This window comes from Leucoraja erinacea, chromosome 16 (genome assembly GCF_028641065.1).
Source record: "Leucoraja erinacea ecotype New England chromosome 16, Leri_hhj_1, whole genome shotgun sequence".
In the NCBI taxonomy this organism is placed as follows: Eukaryota; Metazoa; Chordata; class Chondrichthyes; order Rajiformes; family Rajidae; genus Leucoraja; species Leucoraja erinaceus.
The window spans coordinates 25994559-26014547 of record NC_073392.1 but is presented as its reverse complement, the minus strand read 5'-3'; the positions used below and the strand labels follow the sequence as shown (position 1 = coordinate 26014547).

The 19989-nt window shown below is 47.7% G+C and overlaps 1 protein-coding gene across 1 annotated transcript; it reads right to left on the bottom strand.

Moving 5' to 3' along the window:
* Nucleotides 1-3583: 3583 nt before the first annotated feature.
* Nucleotides 3584-19889, bottom strand: LOC129704680 (monoglyceride lipase-like). Its single transcript, XM_055647969.1, has 7 exons — nt 19561-19889; nt 16139-16245; nt 13114-13250; nt 10463-10573; nt 7833-7922; nt 4289-4504; nt 3584-3752 (listed from the first exon to the last, which is right to left on the bottom strand). The coding sequence occupies exons 1-7, from the start codon at nt 19701-19703 to the stop codon at nt 3639-3641; spliced, it is 918 nt and encodes a 305-aa protein (XP_055503944.1). The 5' UTR covers nt 19704-19889; the 3' UTR covers nt 3584-3638.
* Between the last annotated feature and the right edge of the window lie 100 nt (nt 19890-19989).

The following is a 19989-nucleotide window of genomic DNA, read 5'->3' as shown; positions in this document are numbered from 1 at the left end:
TTTCATCGATGGGAAAAATCCTCTTGCCTGCACAGCGGAGGGGGACTCTGAGTAAGATGGCCAAAAATCACAGCCGTAAGTGGCAGCGTTTTTCTAAAATCAATATATAGAACAACAGGAAGTGGTCAAGATCAGACTTTTAATATAGATAAAGTCCAGTAAAGTCCAATTAAAGCTAATTTGAAGTACTCCAATGTGATAGACGGGAGGTCAGGGCCACTCTCTAGTTGGTGAGAGATGGGATGCAAGATGTGCAAATCGTGAAGCCAGAGGAAGGAATATGGGTGGGTGGGGGCGAAGAGGAGGGAAGAGAGGGGAGAAACTGGCAAGTTTTAAACCAGGTGGGGCACAGGGAAAAAAGGGTTTAAAATAAGGGGGACGTCTGTAGGTTAACCTAAAATTGGATAATTCAATGTTCATACTGTTGGGTTGTAAGATACACAAGTGGAATATAAGGCGTGTGTGGCTTCACCCTGACAATGGAGGAGGACCAGGATAGAAAGGTTAGTGTGGGAATGGGAAAGGGAATTAAAATGGTTAGCAACTGGGAGATCCAGCAGACATCATGTGAATCCAGCTATCACTCTCCAGGCGTTGTCCTACCCTTCTTCTCGTCCAGCTTCCACCCTCCACCACCCCAACCCAATCAGTCTGAAGAAAGGTCCCGACCCAAAACGTCACCCATCCACATACTCCAGAGTTGCTGCTTGACCCGCTGAGTTACTCCAGCACTCTGTGTGTTTTTATTTTGGACCATTGGGATCTCTTCTGGGGCAGGAGTGACCTGTGCAAGAGGGACGGGTTGCATCTGAATTGGAGGGGGACCAATATCCTAGCGGGGAGGTTTGCTATTGTTACCTGGGAGGATTTAAATTAGAGGGAGGGGGTGGCAAACAAGAGAGAACATAGTTTCTTCCCAGCTGTTATCAGGCAACTGAACCACCCTATCACCAACCTAAGCTACCATCTACCTCATTAGAGACCCTCAGACTATCTTTATTTTGACTTTACTGGACTTTATCTTGCACTAAGCGTTATTCTCTTTACCTTGTATCTGTATGCCTTGGTCGGCTCCATTGTAATCAGTCAAGTCTTTCCGCACAACAAACAAGCACTGTATCTCGGTACGTGACAATAAACTAAACTAAAGAACAGTACAGCACAGGGATAAGCTCTTTGTTCTCATGCGATGCTGCCTGGCCAACTTTTGTGTCTTCTTTTGTTTCTTGTCTGGTCCAAAAATCTGAATCCTGAAATTTTAATAATGCAACACCTCCACCTCATTTCCCCCCCTCAACTAAACATTGTCCACTCAGCTCTCAGGCAAGACTCACCTGGGGGTATGGCAAGTTCCCAGTACCTGCAGAATATATTCTGGCCATCCAGTTGGATAAAGTGTGGGATGTCATCTTACATCAAGCTGTGGGGACTCACATGGTTTCCCACAGGATGTTCCGCACAACAACAGCAAGAACACCCGTACACACAGCATTAACATCCAGGGAGTTGGATCAGGGGAGGGCAGAGATGGGGAGAGGAGTGGGGGGGGGGGGGGGGGGGGGGGGGACAGAGGGCAGGATAGAGGAGGGCAGGAGAGGGGAGGGAGGTGAGGGGGGGGTGGTTGTTATTGCCCCGGTGGAAAGGACTGAAATCTGCAGCTTTCATTCTGTGTGGTTGTACTCACTGTTGTATCCACACATCCTCAATGCATCCATCCCACACAGGGATGCCATTGACTGGCAGCGGACGCAGCCAATCAGTGCAGCAATGGTGCAGGAAAGGGCGTCGCCGGCCCGACGGTGACTGACAGGAGAGGTGACCAATGCACGGTTTCTAAGAATTTTAAACCATAATACCTTTTAAAATATACCATCGATTGGAACAATACTTGTTGCACTTGCAGCACAGGAGAATGGCGAGTAAGGTGGCGAAAAATCATAGTGCTATTGTGTACCATTTGTGTGCAAATGTGTAGAAAAAAAGCAAACTAGAAGATAACAAAATTAGGTTTAGTTATGTACTAGAGCAGTGGTTCCCAACGTGGGGCGTACGCCCCACAGGGGGGCAATTTGATTTTTAAGGGGGGCAATTGAGCGCGACTGAGGAGGTCTGGGTCCAAATTTTCGATTTTTATTATTTTGGATTTTCCATCAGGTAAACATATGTAGTTTATGTTTCAGATGTTAATTTGAGTAAATAATTTTTTTTGGGTAAAAAAGGTCTTTATTGTGTAGTTATTACATAATCACCGCGCCATCGCTCTTCATGCACGTCGCACGAAGCGCGCGAGGTCATGGGAGAACCTTATTTATTGAATTGGATTTAGAAATGTGATTCAAAGAGCTTTTGCTAAGTTACCCTTATAATATCTATTTCCTCCGTTTTCTCTCAAGGGAAAGCAAGGGGGTTGGGGGGGGCATCAGGATTTTAGAGGTGATTAGGTGGGGCATGGCCAAAAAAAGGTTGGGAACCACTGTACTAGACAATGTGCAGACCCCCCCAACTGCGCAGGCACAGCTCATTTCCCCTCATCTCCCAGCACTCTCTCCCCCTCCTCTTCACCCTCCCTCCTTTCCCATAACTTCAGTCACTCTCTCCCTCCCTCCCTCCTTTACTCTTCTCCCTTTCCTAACCCTCTCCTATCCCTCTATCCCCACCTCCCTCACTCCTCACCTCCCCCACTGCCTTCCTCTCCCTCTATTCTCCACTCCCTACCTCCACCACTCCCCCCTCATCTCCCTCTATTCTCCCCCTTCCCCCACCCTCCCTCCTCACCTCCCCCACTTTCCCCCCTCTCCCTCCCTACCCCTTCCTCCTCCTCCTCAATCCCCCCACACTCCCTCCTCACCTCCCCAGGATCTTTCCCCTCTCCTCCTCCCCTTCCCCCTCCCTCACTACTCCATCCCTCTCCTTTCCCCTACCCTTCCTCCCCCCCTCCATCGCTCCTCTCCCCTCCCTCCCCCCCTCCTATCCCTCTATTCCCCACTGCTCACCTCCCCCTATCCACCCCCACTATCTCTCCTCGCCTCCCCCACTGCCCTCCTCTCCCTCTATTCCCCACTCCCTACCTCCCCCACTCCTCTCCCTCTATTCCCCCTCCTTCCCCACCAGACAGGAAAACAATTTAAAAAAGAGGAAGAGATAGATTTCTCCATGGATTTTGGATTGTGAGGGAATTCCACATTTTAGATGGTGCACGTTGCCATTCGTCATGGGATACACTCTGAACCTGAACCACCTCTTGGCACAAAGTTCATCCATCGAGGTTGTGTCCAGATACTTTCTGGGTCAGCAGGGTCACCTCCTGGACCAAGGACGAGAAGGGTCAACTTTAGACACAAGGTAAGGCACTTGCAGTGAGAAAAGTCAATGCTAAGTATTTCTTCCATCCTGCCAATAGCAGAAAGGTGATGATACGCTCTGTGCCACAAGTTTGAGTTATTTATTTATTTATTTATGCAGATAGTACAGATGAAAACGTTGACATCGTTTTTACTCAGTAAAGTTTCTTCAGCACGTAGAAATTGGTCTTGGTCCCATCCCACCCCACCCCTATCTCCCACCCAAACCCCCTCCCAACAAGATATTTGACGTCAAGACAAATTGGAAGGATGGCTTGAAACGAGTTTCATATTGACTCATTCTAACATCGGTGGCAGTCTTTCTACGAGCCACTTTCTGATCAGCACCTGCAGTTCTCTGGTGATGCTTGGTGCCTCGTTGTGCAGCTGGGCAAAAGCATCCTTGAAGATCTAGCAAAAGAAAGGGCAGTAAATCAACGGTGGCACAGCGGGGATGTGCACTAATCAACCACATCACCTCTCCTCAGACACAATCCCACGTGGTATGAAAGGCAGAGGAAGGCAAACGAGACACAAGAGACTGCAGATGGTGGAACATTGGGCAAAACACCAACTGCTGGAGGAACTGGTTTGAGGGGCACAGTGGTGCACGGGAGAGTTACAGTGCCAGAGACCCAAGTTCAATCCTGACTACAGGTGCTGCCTGTACAGAGTTAGCACATTCCCCCTGTGACCTCTGGGTGTTCCGACTTTCCTCCCACACTCCCAGGTTTGTAGGTTATTGGCTTTGGTAAAATTGTAAATTGTCCGTAGTGTGTAGGATAGTGTGAGTGTGCGGGGGGGGGGGGGGGGGGATAGCTGGCCAGCACCGACTCAGTGGGTTGAAGGGCCTATTTCTGCGCAATATCTCTGAAGACTAAAAGGCCAACCCAACGAATCAGGGTGGTCCCACTTTAAGCTGGAAGCCACGGGAATGAAGCAATTACCTTCATAGTCTTGTCCTTGCTTGACACGGACGTATACAAGAGGATGGAGCCGTTAATGTCGCAGAGTTTGTCAAACTCGCCGTGAGCGATCAGCAAGGGTATTTCGATTAATGGCAGAAACGCTTTAACCTTGGCCACGGCTTCTAACACCTGGACGGTAAACCGCATCCTGTAAGGCCCAAGGCTGTGGAGAGGATCATCCACCATCTTCTGCACCTGAAGAAGCATAACCGTGTCATGTGAGGGACATGGAGAGAGGCGGGGCCGACAGGCCGTTCCTGTAAATCACTAAAACACAATTCATTTTGTCTTATAGTCTTACAGCAAAGAGCATTGTCCATTGTGTCTATCCCAAATCGCACATATACTGTACTTGCAAACTCCGTGCAGACAGCAAGTGTAATCAGGATCAAATGTGGGTCTCTGGTGCTGTAAGGCAGCAACTCTACCGCTGCTCCACCATGCTGAAGTGGCGGGTTACGGTGCATTTAGTCCTAACTGATCACCTCAGGTTTACATAGAACATAGAACAGTACAGTGTAAGAACAGGACCCTCGTTCCACAATGTACAGAACATAATCCCAAATTAAACTGCTTATCTGACTGTACATGATCCATATCCCTCCATTCTTGGCATATCTATGTGCCCAGATAGCAGGATGGAACCTGGGTCTCTGGCGCTGTGAGGTAGCAACCAACGCTACCGCTGCGCCACTGTTCTGCGCTCATTTGGTGAATGCTTCTCTCGTTCACAGATAAATTGCAGATAATTTTGCTGATTGGAACGAGCAGCTGTAATCTGCAGATTCGGTCATGACCTTTCACCCAATGGCCTTTGAACCAGTGCCACCGTGATGGACATCTGTCAGGGACCGAGTCTGTCATGTACTGCGGCCTTTAATCTCTTCTTCCTGTTGTCTCCGTCTCAACATCTGTCCACAGTCCTGATACACAGCCCCACAGGGAAATAGACACATCACTAAAGGGTGTGTGAGAGTCCTGGCACGGCATTGATGAATATTCTTAATCCACAGCGTGCTTGGAAGTTTTGCAATGCGCAAAAATACCTGGAAAGCATATGTTCTCTCAGCTGTTTATAGCTCCACCCAAGCCGCAAGATATTGTAAAGGGCAGCATAGTGGAGCAACGGTACACAGCGGGTCGGGTAGAACTAGTGTACGGGAATTACTGGTTGGAGCGGACCCAGTGTGCCGAAGGGCCTGCTGCCACACTGTATCTCTAAACTAAAATAAATTAAGATGTGGACGTTGCCCAGACCATAAGTCAAACCACTCTCCCTTTCATTTTGCTTTGCCATCGAGAAGAAGGTACTACAGGTCTACAGAGGACGCCATATCGACGGCCCTACACTCTGCCCTGACCCACCTGGACAGCAATAACACCTACATCAGGTTGCTGTTCATTGATTTCAGCTCCGCCTTTAACACCGTCATCCCCGCCAGCTTGATCACCAAACTCAGCGGACTTGGCATCTCCACCTCCCTCTGCAATTGGACACTGGATTTCCTCACCAACAGACCGCAGTCTGTTAGGGTCAACAACCTCACCTCCTCCACTATAACACAGAACACCGGCGTGCCTCAGGGCTGTGTGCTCAGCCCTCTCCTCTACTCCCTCTTCACCCATGACTGCATCCCTAAGAATGGCTCCAACGCCATCATTAAGTTTGCCGACGACACCACGGTGGTAGGACTGATCAGCGACAACAACAAATCAGCCTACAGGGATGATGTCCAGCACCTGACAACCTGGTGTGCCAACAATAACCTCGTCCTCAACTCCAAGAAAACGAAGGAAATTATTGTTGACTTCAGGAAGATCAGAGGGGGCAAACATATCCCCATCCATATCAACGGGACTGAGGTGGAGCGCGTCTCCAACTACAAATTCCTCGGGGTACACATCTCGAAGGATCTGTCCTGGTCCCTCAACACCTCTAAGCTGATCAAAAAGGGGCAGCAGCGCCTTTACTTCCTGAGGAGGCTCAAGAAAGCTCACCTGTCCCCCCAGATCCTGACCAACTTTTACCGCTGTACCATCGAAAGCATCCTGACCACCTGCTTCATGGTATGGTACAGCAGTTGCACCGTAGTGGACAGGAAGGCACTACAACGGGTGGTGAAATCCGCGCAGTACATCATCGGTGCCCCGCTCCCTGCCATGGATGCCCTCCACCGAAAACGGTGTCTGAGACGGGCCGGGAAGATCATTAAAGACCCCTCCCACCCCAACCATGGACTGTTTGCCCGCCTCCCATCAGGGAGGCGGTACAGGAGCCTCAGGTCTCGTACCAGTAGGATGAGGAACAGCTTCTACAATAATACAATCACACTGCTGAACTCTGAGTCCCGCCGATAGACTTCTCCAGTCTCTCCGTCCACATTGTTTGATTATTCTGTATTTTTAATTCTATATTGCACTATACTACGGACTGACGCTAAACTGCATTTCGTTGTACCCATACTTGTATTTGTGCAATGACATTAAAGTTGAATTGAAAAAATAGGTGCCTGAAAACTGTAACATCCAGGTTCATGAGCAGCTTCTTCCCAATAACCATCAAGCTATTAAACACTATAACCTACAACTAAGCTCCAAACTATAGACTTATTTTAGTTTAGTTTAGAGATAGAACATGGGAACAGGACCCTCGGCCCACTGAGTCCGTGTCGACCAGCGATCACCCATTCACCAGTTTTACCCTACACACTAGGGACAATTTCCAAAGCCAATTAACCTACAAACCCCCCACGTCCTTAGAATATGGGAGGAAACCAGAGCACCCGGAGAAAACCCATGCGGACACAGGGACAATGAACAAACTCCATACAGACAGCACCCGTGGTCAGGATCGAACCCAGGAATCAGGCGCTGTGAGCAGCAACACCACTGTGCCATCCCCACTTTGGACCATTGTTTATACCTTTGCACTATTATTATTTGCTTTTTTATACTGAACTTTTTTAATTGATTATAATGATGTCTGCAGAGTACTTTATTCACATATCTGTTGTGTTGCTGCAAGTAAGAATGTCATTGTCCCACTTTCAGACATATGACAATAAAACACACTTGACCCTAGCCATGGTCTGTGTGGTCTCTGGCCATCCGTGTGGGATCAAGATGCAAAGTTAAGGGCCTGTCCCATTTACGCAACTTTTTCGGCACCCGTCATAGGTCATTACAGGTCGCAGAAATTTTTCAACATGTTGAAAATCCAGCGGCGACCAAAACAAGGTGCGACTCTTTGGGCGACTACTCACGACCATACAGGCTTCACCCCGTGACATGTCGCCAGGGTGTTGCCTGTATGGTCGTGAGTAGTCTCCTAGTCACCCAAAGAGTCGTTGCGCCTTTCTGGTCGCTGCTGAATTTTCAACATGTTGAAAATTTTCGGCGACCTATGACGGGTGACGGCAGTCGCCAAAAAAGTCACGTAAGTGGGACAGACCCTTTAGACAGTGCCCAGCTCATACATGCCTTCACTGAATACCCACTTCATACAAGTGAATAGAAAACTTACCTCCTCTGGTGAACTTGACAACCATTGGGGATCCAAATGTCCTAAGACAAAGTTCGGCATCAGGTGATACATCACTTTGGCACAAAACATCTGGAGCAAAGAAAGCAAGGACATCTGGGTAAGTTTATGATTCTAAAGAAGGCTCCTGAACCGAGTGTGGACTGTGCGTTTCTCTCCACAGATGCTGCCTGACCTGTTGAGTTCCTCCAACACTTTTGGCTCAGGATTTCAGCATCTGCAGTCTCTTGTATAACACACCCGGTGGGCCGCTGCCTGCAGAGGGAAGTTCGGAAGCCCGGAAGACCGGAGGGTCGAGGAGCCTTTGGTGGCGACGGATACGAGGAGTGGACTGTTAGGAGAGGGTCCAGGGTATTGCCTCCACCGCCTTCAAGGTCGGCTTCAGGAGACGCCCCCTGGGGCACAGAGGCAGTCGCCAGAGGAAAGGGACGTCGGTTTGCGAGCCTGCAGCAGCCTGGGGCTTACCTTGGCCTACCTGGATCAGGGGTGCTCCAGTACTTCCAAAAAGTGGACCGGACTTTGGACTGTTATTTTTCTTTGTAAACGGTGCCAAAATATGGCGACTGTGCATTTATGGTTGTGCAAAAGAATTTCACTCTGCTGTGCATACAAGACAATAAAGAACTGAGTATAATAGTTGGGAAATCATGTTGCAATTATGTAAGACATTGGTGAGGCCGCATATAGAGTTCTGGGCACCATGTTATAGAAAGATGCTGTCAAGTTGGAAAAGGAATGGAGAAGATTTACGAGGATGTTGGCAGGACTCAAAGGACTGAGCTATAGGGAGAGGTTGAGCAAGCTAGGATTCCTTGTAGCGCAGGAGGATGAGGGGTGATCTTTATGAGGTGTATAAAATCATGAGAGGCATGTGAGGGGTAAGTTTTTCCCACAAAGGGTGGTGGATGGATGGAATGATCTGCCAGATGAGGTAGTTGCAGCGGGGACTATTGCAATGTTTAAGAAACAATTAGACAGGTACATGGATAGGATAGGTTTAGAGCGATATGGCCAAACGCAGGCAGGTAGGACTAGTGTAGAAGGGACATGGTGGTCGGTGTGGGCAAATTGACTGAATGACTCTATGACATTGAACCATTGAAGTTGTTGGCATTCATGTTTCAAGATTGTAACAATGACCCAATTTAACTATTTTTCACACTGTTGAAAAAACGTCACGAGTTTCCGCGTTTCCCGAGTACCTGCCGTTAGCATTACGAGCCACTACGAGACATCCACGAGCTCCGATGTACCTGCTACGTACATTCTGCGTACTTACCACGAGTTTGATTATTTTTTTAAACTCGGGAGAGCTCTTGGGTGAACTCGTATCGTGGGACAGGCCCTTAAGACATAGGAGCAGAATTAGGCCATTGAATCTGCTCCACTATTCAACCATAGCTGATCTATTTTTTCCCTCTCAACCTAATTCTTCAGCCTTCTTCCCATAATTTTCTACGTCCTTACTAATCAAGAACCTGTCTATCTCCACTATAAAAATACCCATGGAACTGGCCTCCACAACCGTCTGTGGCAATGAATCCCATAGATTCACCACCCTATGGCGAAAGAAATTCCTCCTCACCTTCATTCTAAAGGTTTGTTCTTTTATTCCGAGGCTTTGCCATCTGGTCCTAGACTGTCCCACTAGTGGAAACATCCTCTCCATAGCCATACTATCCAGGCCTTTCACTATTTGGTAAGTTTCAATGAGACCCCCCCCCCCCCATCCTTCTACACTCCAGCGAGTAACGGGCCCAGAGCCGTCAAACGCTCCTCATACGTTAACCCAATCATCCCTGGGATCATTCTCATAAAACCCCTCTGGACCCTCTCCAGCACCAAGACATCCTTCCTCAGATATGGGGCCCAAAACTGCTCACAATATTCTAAATATTTGAAACTCCTCCACACGCAGCAATCCTGCAAGACAAATCTTCGTTTTAATTTTAAGGCTGTTTGATTTTTGTTTGCTAAGGGAATTTGGAAGAAGGGAGTTAGACAGTCACAGAGCTGTATGGTATGGAAACAGGCCCTTCAGCCCTCTTGTCAATACTGAATTGACTTATTTTGATGGAATTAGGTAACAGCCCAGTTGTACAGGGTTAGAGTGCTGAAGAGCTTCATTCTCTCCACACCTTTAATTTAGAGATACAGATACAGTCCAGAAACAAGTCCTTTGGCCCACAGTGTCTGTGTCACCCAGCAATACACACTGCATAATTTACAATTTTTACCGAAGCCAATTAACTTACAAACCCACACATGTTTGGAGTGTGGGAGGAAACCAGAGCACCTGGGGAAAAACCATGCGGTCACGGGGAGAACTTACAAACTCCTTACAGACAGCATCCGTAGTCAGGATCGAACCTGGGTCTCTGGTGATGCAAGACAACAACTCTACCGTTGCACCACTGTGCTGCCCAATATTGGTGCCCACTGTCAAGATAGAGCTGCAACACGAACAAGGGTCGGAAGTGGTCTTTAATCAAGTGTCGACAGTGTAGTTGGTGACATTTGGAGTATTGCGCTCTATAAAGGAAACCTTTAGATGGGAAGGAATTATTTTAGCAAACTCTTCAAGGAGATTGAAACATCCGTGGCATACTAACCTTAAATGGCGTAGCTGATTCGGGATTCATTTGCACTAGAGGTGCAATAAAAATCATCCCAGCAATGTTTTCAGGTTTCTGGATCAACACATTAATTGCAATCAGTGCTCCCTGAAATGCAACAAAAGATAGAGTGACAACAGCATCCAGAGATGAACGCAGCCTTTAATCTAGTGTCGACTTAGTACTGTGTTGGTGAGAAGACACTTGGAGTATTGTGTTCAGTTTTGGTCAACCTGCTGTAGGAAAGAGTGTAGAGAAGATTTACAAGGATGTTGCCAGGACACAAGAGCCTAAGTTATAGGAAGAGGTTGGGTAGGTTGGAACTTTATTCCTCGGAGTGCAGGAAGCTGAGAGGTAATATTATTTAGTGCAGTGTACAGATACAACATGGAAACAAGCCCTTCGGCCCACCGAGTCCACACTGACCATCACAGGTTCACACGAGTTCTATGTTATCCCGCTTTCTCATTGCACACTAGTTCTATGTTATCCAAGTTTCTTATTGAGATGTCCATTAGTTGTTTAAAGTCTTTACTAAGTATTTTTCCCATGGTAGGGGAATCAAGAACTAAAGGGTATACCTTTAAGGTGAGAGAGCAAATCTTAATAAGAACCTGAGGGGCAACTTTTTCATTTAGAGGGTGGTGGAATTATGGAACAAGTTGAGGCAGGTACTATAACAACATTTAAAAGACATTTGAACAGATACATGGGTAGGAGGCAGAAAAGATTGTGGTATTTAATGAGCTTTTGGATGAGCATATGGAGGTTTAGGTCCGTAAATCCCTATATCCTTAGCCAGCAATTGGCCTATCAGGGAATAGAAACATAGAAACATAGAAATTAGGTGCAGGAGTAGGCCATTCGGCCCTTCGAGCCTGCACCGCCATTTAATATGATCATGGCTGATCATCCAACTCAGTATCCCGTACCTGCCTTTTCTCCATACCCTCTGATCCCCTTGGCCACAAGGGCCACATCTAACTCCCTCTTAAATATAGCCAATGAACTGGCCTCAACTACCCTCTGTGGCAGAGAGTTCCAGAGATTCACCACTCTCTGTGTGAAAAAAGTTCTCCTCATCTCGGTTTTAAAGGATTTCCCCCTTATCCTTAAGCTGTGACCCCTTGTCCTGGACTTCCCCAACATCGGAAACAATCTTCCTGCATCTAGCCTGTCCAACCCCTTAAGAATTTTGTAAGTTTCTATAAGATCCCCTCTCAATCTCCTAAACTCTAGAGAGTATAAACCAAGTCTATCCAGTCTTTCTTCATAAGACAGTCCTGACATCCCAGGAATCAGTCTGGTGAACCTTCTCTGCACTCCCTCTATGGCAATAATGTCCTTCCTCAGATTTGGAGACCAAAACTGCACGCAATACTCCAGGTGTGGTCTCACCAAGACCCTATACAACTGCAGTAGAACCTCCCTGCTCCTATACTCAAATCCTCTTGCTATGAAAGCCAACATGCCATTCGCTTTCTTTACTGCCTGCTGCACCTGCATGCCTACCTTCAATGACTGGTGTACCATGACACCCAGGTCTCGCTGCATCTCCCCCTTTCCCAATCGGCCACCGTTTAGATAATAATCTGCTTTCCCGTTTTTGCCACCAAAATGGATAACCTCACATTTATCCACATTAAACTGCATCTGCCAAACATTTGCCCACTCACCCAGCCTATCCAAGTCACTTTGCAGTCTCCTAGCATCCTCCTCACACCTAACACTGCCCCCCAGCTTAGTGTCATCCGCAAACTTGGAGATATTGCCTTCAATTCCCTCATCCAGATCATTAATATATATTGTAAATAGCTGGGGTCCCAGCACCGAGCCTTGCGGTACCCCACTAGTCACTGCCTGCCATTGTGAAAAGGACCCGTTTACTCCTACTCTTTGCTCATCCTGCCTGAGGTCATCTGTTGCCAGCTCTGATTTGTCCTGGTATTTTATTGCATCCAGTTCCCCCTCCCTACAATCAGTCTGAAGAAGGGTCCCAACCTGAAACATCACCCATCCATGTTCTCCAGAGATGCTGCCTGACCCACAGAGCAACTCCAGCACTTTACGTCTATCTTTGATACAAACCAGCATCTGCAGTTCCTTTTTATTACATTGGCATCTGAGTTTAGTCTATTGTACATGCACTGAGGTGCAGTGAAAAGCTTTTTCCCCCCATACAAACCAATCCGTGGAAGGCAATACATGATTACAACAAGCCATCCACAGTGTACAGTTACAAGATAAAGGGAATAACATGAATAACGTTTAGTGCAAGACAAAATCCAGTAAAATCTGATCAAAGATAGTCTGAGAGTCTCCAATGAGGTCGATGGGAGGTCAGGACTGCTCCCTAATTGGTGATAGGATAGTTCAGTTGCCTGATAACAGCTGGGAAGAAACTGTCCCTGAATCTGGAGCTGTGCGTTTTCACACTTCTGTACCTCTTGCTTGATGGGAGAGGGGAGAAGAGGGAGTGAGTGGGGTGAAACTGGTCCTTGATTATGCTGGTGGCCTTGCCAAGGCAGCGTGAAGTGTAAACGGAGTCAATGGAAGGGAGGTTAGTTTGTGTGATGGTCTGGGCTGCGTCCACAATTCTCTGGTCTGACCCCCAGGTCCTAATGTATCCACCACCAGTGTCTGCTTACCATGGAGTTGCTCAAGATATAAAGAGGCAGCGTAGGGTAACGTTCTCTCATCAATTCGATGTGCCGTATGCTGTCTCGGATGTAATTACTGAAATCAGGCACGCTTAGACGAGCCCCCTCACTGTGCCCGTGGCCAACTGTAAGAGGGAGAAACAAAGTCTGAGAGATAGAAGGAGATTTACTTCTAAACTTGGTGAGCGCCCTCTTCTTCACCGGCCTGTTGTGTGATCCCTGCACAAAGGAGCCGTGATAAAAACGGAATAAAACAGGCAATAGGGAGGAGAAAGGTAGAGGGAGAGAGGGAGGGGTGGGGGGGGGGGGGGGGGGGGGAGAGGGGGGTAAAAGAGGGGGAGGGGGAGAGGGAGAGAGAGCAAGAAAGAGAGAAGACACAAGAGTTTACAATCTAGAGCAAAACACAAAGAGCTGGAGGAAGGGAGCCTTGTGGTGGTACAGATGGCAGAGTCACTGCCTCACAGCACCAGAGACCCGGGTTCAATCCTGACCTCCGGTACTGTGTGTGTGGAGTTTGCACATTCTCCCTGTGACCGTGTGGGTTTCCTCCAGGTGCTCCGGTACAATAGATACCAAACATTGCTCTGGATGCTAAAAAGTTAACACCATATACCAATATGTTTCTATGTATATTGGATATGAATGATTGAACAGATTTTAGGATCATGGTTCTGAACAAATATCACATTTCCAAATCCAGAGCTAACAAACAGCTCAGACCTCTCTACAGATTGTGATTGTTTATCAGCTGTTTCTTAGATCTCTGTTGTTAGCAGACTCAGTCAAAGTCTGCTGGCTACATATACATTCTGATCGGGGCTGGTGGAATCAAGGGATATGGGGAGAAGGCAGGCACGGGTTATTGATTGGGGACGATCGGCCATGATCACAATGAATGGCGGTGCTGGCTCGAAGGGCCGAATGGCCTCCTCCAGCACCTATTTTCTATGTTTCTATGTTTCTAATATGGAGGGTGAATTCCAACTCTGAAGAGGCTCTAAAAGCCTTTGAGAATTTGAAAATGGCTCTACTGCAGGCAGCAGCCTTGGGAAGGCCACTTTACGACTGACCGTTCCAGTTGTATTGTATCATCCTCTCCGGATGCTCCATTGCAGTTCTTACCCAGAAACATGGAGACAAACATCGACATGCAGCCTACTACTCCTCAAAACCTGTCCCTGTAGCACAGGGGCATCCCATTTGCACACAGATCCTGACTGCAATCTACAACAGTTTACAATCAACTGCTAATCTGACCTTTCAACAAGAGATTACAGTGTATAGTTCTCACTCAGTTGCTGCCTGACTAGGACAACTGCAGACCCAACACCTGGCCATGGTTCGACAAAACAAGTACAAAATATACCTGTTAAATAATCCTAAACTACAGTTTAAATATTGCACCACTATTAATCCGGCCTCATTCCTGAGGACCATGGGAGTGCATCAACCGGGCCCCTAGGAGAAAGGCTTTCTGGATATGTCGTTGTAGATCAGACTGGAAATAGCGTGGAGGCAGCTGCTGCCTTCGAAACACCATTCTCTGCCCAGCAAGCGGAACTGTTTGCCCTGATAAGAGCTTGTATAAAAGGGAAGGATTTGAAAGTAAATATATATATACCGACTCAAGGTATGCATTTGGAGTAGTTCATGACTTTGGCCAATTATGGAAGCACAGAGGATTCTTAACTTCAACAGGAACACCAATATCCCACTAAAAATTAGTGTCAGATCTACTACAAGCTAAGATGTTGACGAAGCAAGTTTCAGTGATAAAGTACAGTGCCCACACCAAGGGCCAAACCCCGGTAGACATAGGGAATCGTTGTGCTGACTAGAGATGTCCCGGGAGCGCAGGGTGGTTGTGCCTACAATGATGTGGCAGATTAAAAGTAAATGTGATGACAGGTCTCCCTCGCAAAAGCCAATGCCAACCATCCAGGAAAGTATTTGGTACAGGAGGAGGCTCCTGATAAAGATATAAGATTGTGGAAGCAGCTTTAGGTTGCACAATTGGTTGTATGTCAGGATTGTGGGTTACTCCAGCAGGACAGACATGTATGTCGGACAAACTTGCAGTATGGGTTACAGAATGCATGCAACTCACTGTGGTGCTAGAGCAATTGGCAATGCTCTTTTGGCTACTTGGTGGCATCCAAAATTACAGACTTTGGCTCAGAAAGTTAGTAGCTGTTGTCTTATTTGCCAACAAGATAATCCTGGGAAAGGAGTAAGTTGCGAGAATGGGAAAACACCTTTACCCATGGGTCCCTTTGAGACCCTCCAGATGGACCACATTGAGTCGGAAAGGTGCTAAGGATATAGGTATGTACATGTGATTGTCGACATATTCAGTAAATGGATTGAGGCCTACCCAACACTTGACAACAAAGTGTCTACTGTTGTCAAGGTGCTTATGCGAGAAATCATCCCCAGCTTCGGCATTCCAATTCGGCTAAATTCTGATAAGGGGGCAGAGGTAGCTGAATAAGTGGATGCAACATGATTTTCAATAGACATTTGGACAGACATGTGGATAGGAAGCGTTTAGAGGGCTAGGGGCCAAATGCAGGTAATTGGGACTAGCCGATAATGTTAACTTGGTCGGCATGGACAAGGTGGGCCGAAGGGCTTGAAACTGTGCTGTATAGTTCTATGATGCTGCTGCTTTTAAACACCTTACTAGTGGAATGGGGTGGAAGATTGCAACCTTCACGTGGTCCACCCTGTTTCGACGAATGCAATCAACCCGGCGTGCACATTCAAATAAGATCAAATAGAACAAGTTGTCCTACAACTTTAGGCTGTGCACGCCATACGTAAGAAGAAGAAGAAGACTAGTGGAGTTACATGCTGGATTTAACTAGGGAAAAACCCATCAGTCTGAAGAAGGGTTCCAACCTGAAACGTGTCTTATCCACAGATGTTACCGGACCCGCTGAGTTACTCTATCATTTTGTGACATTTTGTGTAAACCAGCATCTGACTTTGTTTCTACGGAGACGGTACTTACTGTAATCATGTGAAAATACAAACATGGACAGATTCGTGAAGATTGGAGTGATGTTCTTGAAGCACCCACTGTGTTCCCCTCCACCATGTAATATCATCATCATCGCTCTGGGAGGGATAGATGAGAGAGGAATTGACAAGCAGGAAACCGGTTATCAACCCCAATTCAATCTCATTCAATCACACTGATCAGACTCCCATCAGTGACTCATGGAGCGACACGGTGGCATAGCGGTAGATCTGCTGCCTCACAGCGCCAGACACTCGAGTTTGATCCTGACTACAGGTACTGTCTGTACAAAGTTTGTACGTTCTCCCTGTGACAACGTGGGTTTTCTCCAGATCCTCCGGTCGTTCCTCCCACACTCCAAAGATGTGAATGTTTGGAGTGTTAATTGGCTTCTATAAAATTAAAGTGAATTGGCTCTAGTGTGTAGGATAGTGTTATAGTATGGTGGGCATCAACTCGGTGGGCCGAATGGCCCGTTTCCTCATTGTACCTCTATAGTCTAAATACTCCATCTACACCACGCTGCCTCGGGAAAGCAGACAACATAATCAATGGAAGGATGTCATAAGCTAGAAAGAATGCAGAGCAGATTTACGAGGATGTTGCCAGAACTCAAGGGCCTTGAGCTACAGGGATTGGGCAGGTTGGGCAGGCTAGGACTTTATTCCTTGAAAGGCCAGAGGCTGAGGGTTGATCTTATAGAGGTGTATAAAATCATGAGGGAAATACATAGGGTGAATGCACAGTCTTTTATCCAGAGTGGGGGAATAAAGAACCAAAGGACATAGATTTAAGGTGAAGGGAAAGATTTAAGAGGAACCCGAGGGGCAACTTTTTTCACTCAGAGGGTGGTGAGTATATGGAACGAGCTGCTTGAGGAGATAGTTGAAGCATGTACTATAACAGCATTTAAAAGACACCGACAGGTAAATGGATGGGAAAGGGTTAGAGAGATATGGACCAAACATGCACAGATAGAACTAGCTTGGATGGGGCATCTTGGTCGGCATGGGCAAGTTGGGCTGAAGGGCCAGTATCCATGCTGTATGACTATGACGTTCCACCCCAGTCATTCCTTCTTCTCCCTGCTCCTTTCGGGCAGAAGGTACAGAGGCTTGAAAGCGCGCATCACCAGACTCAGAACAGCTTCTTCCCCTCTATTATCAAGCTTCTGAACGGTCCTTACAAGATACAAGATATATTTAATTGTCATTTGGACCCCTTGAGGTCCAAACGAAATGCCGTTTCTGCAGCCATACATTACAAACAAATAGACCCAAGACACAACATAATTAACATAAACATCCATCACATTGCTGTGATGGAAGGCCAAATAAACTTATCTCTCCACTGCACTCTCCCCCCCCCCCGATGTCAGAGTCAAAGTCAAAGCCCCCGGCTGGCGATGGCGATTGTCCCGCGGCCATTAAAGCCACGCCGGGTGGTGCGAGGTCGCACACCGGGTCTTGCTGTTAGAGCCCCCGGCGTGCGCTCGCAGAGTCCCGCGGCCATTCCAAGCCGCGCGGGGCAGTGATGTAGGCCCCGCTCCAGGAGCTCTTCAACCCCGCAACTCGGGCAGGGGAAGTCGCCGTTGCGAGAGCCCTGTAAAGCGGTCTCCCTCCAGGGACCCGCGGGCTCCCGGTGCCGCCGTCCACAGACCTGCCGTTGAAGCCTCCGACTCTCCGGTCGGGCCGCAGCAGCAGCAGCAGCAGCGCTCCTCCACCGCTCCACCCGCTCCGGACTCGGCCAGCCCCGCGGCGGCGAGCCCCCCGTGAGTCGTCGGCACCAGAGTCCCCGGTCTCTTCCTGTTGGAGGCCGCTCCTCGTTGCAGCCCCAACGATAACAGAAACCCGACGAGAAAAGGTCGGGTCTCCCGTGCAGGGAGAGATTTGAAAGTTACCCGCTCCCTTCCACCCCACCCCCCCCCCCCCCCCCCCACACCCCCCAACAAAAAATAACAAAAACTACATAAAAAAACATAGACAAAAAATAATAAAACGCGGACAGACTGCAGAGGCCGCTGCTGACGAGAGTCGCGCCGCCCACCGGACCTTCTATGCTAGGGTACAGTTTCACCTCTCCTCTGTAGCCACTTGAACCTCTCACCATCTGCTGTTGTTCATGTGACCTATCTAAACTCAACCAATCCAAATCCACAAGAGGGTGGCACAGTTGCGCAGCTGGTAGAGTTGATGCCTCACAGCCTGTTACGGGCGCTGAGTTACTCCAGCACTTTGTTTCTTTTTGCTCCAGATACCAGCATTTGCAGTTTCATTTGTGTTCCTGTTATAAATATCACCTGATACCTAAGGAAACTGCTCTCTCCTCAAACCAATGTTAGTCGTATAACGTATATCATCAATTCCTTCCAAATGTGGTTGAAATTGAAGATGCAAGGATGTGCAGGTGCTCGGTTACTAAAAAAAAGACACAAAGTGCGAGAGTAATTCAGTGGGTCAGGCAACATCTCTGGAGAACATGGATAGTTGATAAGGTGCACTGACGAATGATGGTCTTGGCATTTCGTCCGGCAGACTTTGTGGTCTGAAGGGCCTGTTTTTGTGCTATACTGGTCTATGTTCCATGTGATGTTTCAGATCAGGTCTTAAGAGAGGTCTCACCTGAAATGACACCTATCCATGTTCTCCAGTGATGCTGCCTGACCTGCTGAGTTACTCCAGCACTTTGTGTCTTTCTTTGGTTGAAACTGACGTTGATCACATCTGCACAAAACTCCACACAGGATCACAGACTCCGTGGGCCAGGCAGCATCTCTGAAAAACATTGATAGGTGTGGTTTCAGGTCAAGACCTTTCTTCAGACTCAAAACATCACCTATCCATGTTCTCCAGAGATGGAGCCTGACCTGCTGAGTTACTCCAGCACTTTGTGGGGTTTTTTATAAACCAGCATCTGCTGTTCCTTGTATTTCCAATGGTCCAAAATATTGAATCTATGGTGGCGAATCTGTGGAATTCATTGCCACAGACAGCTGTGGAGGCCAAGTGGTTGGGTGCTTTTAAAACAGAGATTGACAGGTTCTTGAATAGTAAGGATGTCAAAAGTTACAGGGAGAAGGCAGGAGAATTGGGTTGAGAAGAAAAGGTAGATCAGCCAAGATTGAATGGTGGAGTAGACTCGATGGGGCCAAATAGCCTCATTCTGCTTCTAAGTTCATACGTTATAGGAGCAGAATTAGGCTTTTAGCGATCAGTCTACTCCGCCCTTCAATCATGGCTGATCTATCTTACCCTCTCAACCCCATTCTCCTGCCTTCTCCCCATAACTCCTAACACCCTTACTAACCAACTATGACATAAACTTATGAAGCCTAAATCTTAATAATTCAACATCTCCACCTTGATTTCCCCTCAACTGAACATTGTTCAATTTAACTCCACAGCAAAACTCACCTGGGAGTGGTGATGGGTTCCCAGTATCTACAGAATAGATACGTCCCATCCTGGTTGACAAAGTGCGGGAAATTCTTGTAAATTAAACCATGGGGGCTCACACGGTTTACATTGGAACTCTTACAACACCAGCTGCTGCCCATATCATTAAAGGCCAGGGAGAGGGATCAAGGCAGGGGCTGGGATGGGGGGAGTAGGGGGGGGGAGGGTAACTATTGAGTTGGAGAGCTTTTTATTGCCCTGAGTTAGAAAGGACAAAGAACTCTCCTGCCATCTCCGTCCATGGAGTTCTACCCACCGTTGTAGGCACACATCGTCGGTGCATGTGCCCTACCCACACCCCACAAGGGGATTGGAGTTAGAATCAAAAGCTTTCTGCCACATAACCGTAACTCAGCGTGAAACAATCACAGAACATCCGGGGACTCT

What these genes read in the sequence shown, in the direction of transcription:
- LOC129704680 (XM_055647969.1), bottom strand. Translation starts at nt 19,703, where the DNA reads ATGGGCAGCAGCTGGTGTTGTAAGAGTTCCAATGTAAACCGTGTGAGC. An exon ending in AATCAGCTACGCCATTTAAG is followed by an intron (nt 7,923 to 10,462) that starts GTTAGTATGCCA and finishes TCTTTGCTCCAG; the next exon opens with ATGTTTTGTGCCAAAGTGAT. An exon ending in GCAAGGACAAGACTATGAAG is followed by an intron (nt 3,753 to 4,288) that starts GTAATTGCTTCA and finishes TTCTTTTGCTAG; the next exon opens with ATCTTCAAGGATGCTTTTGC.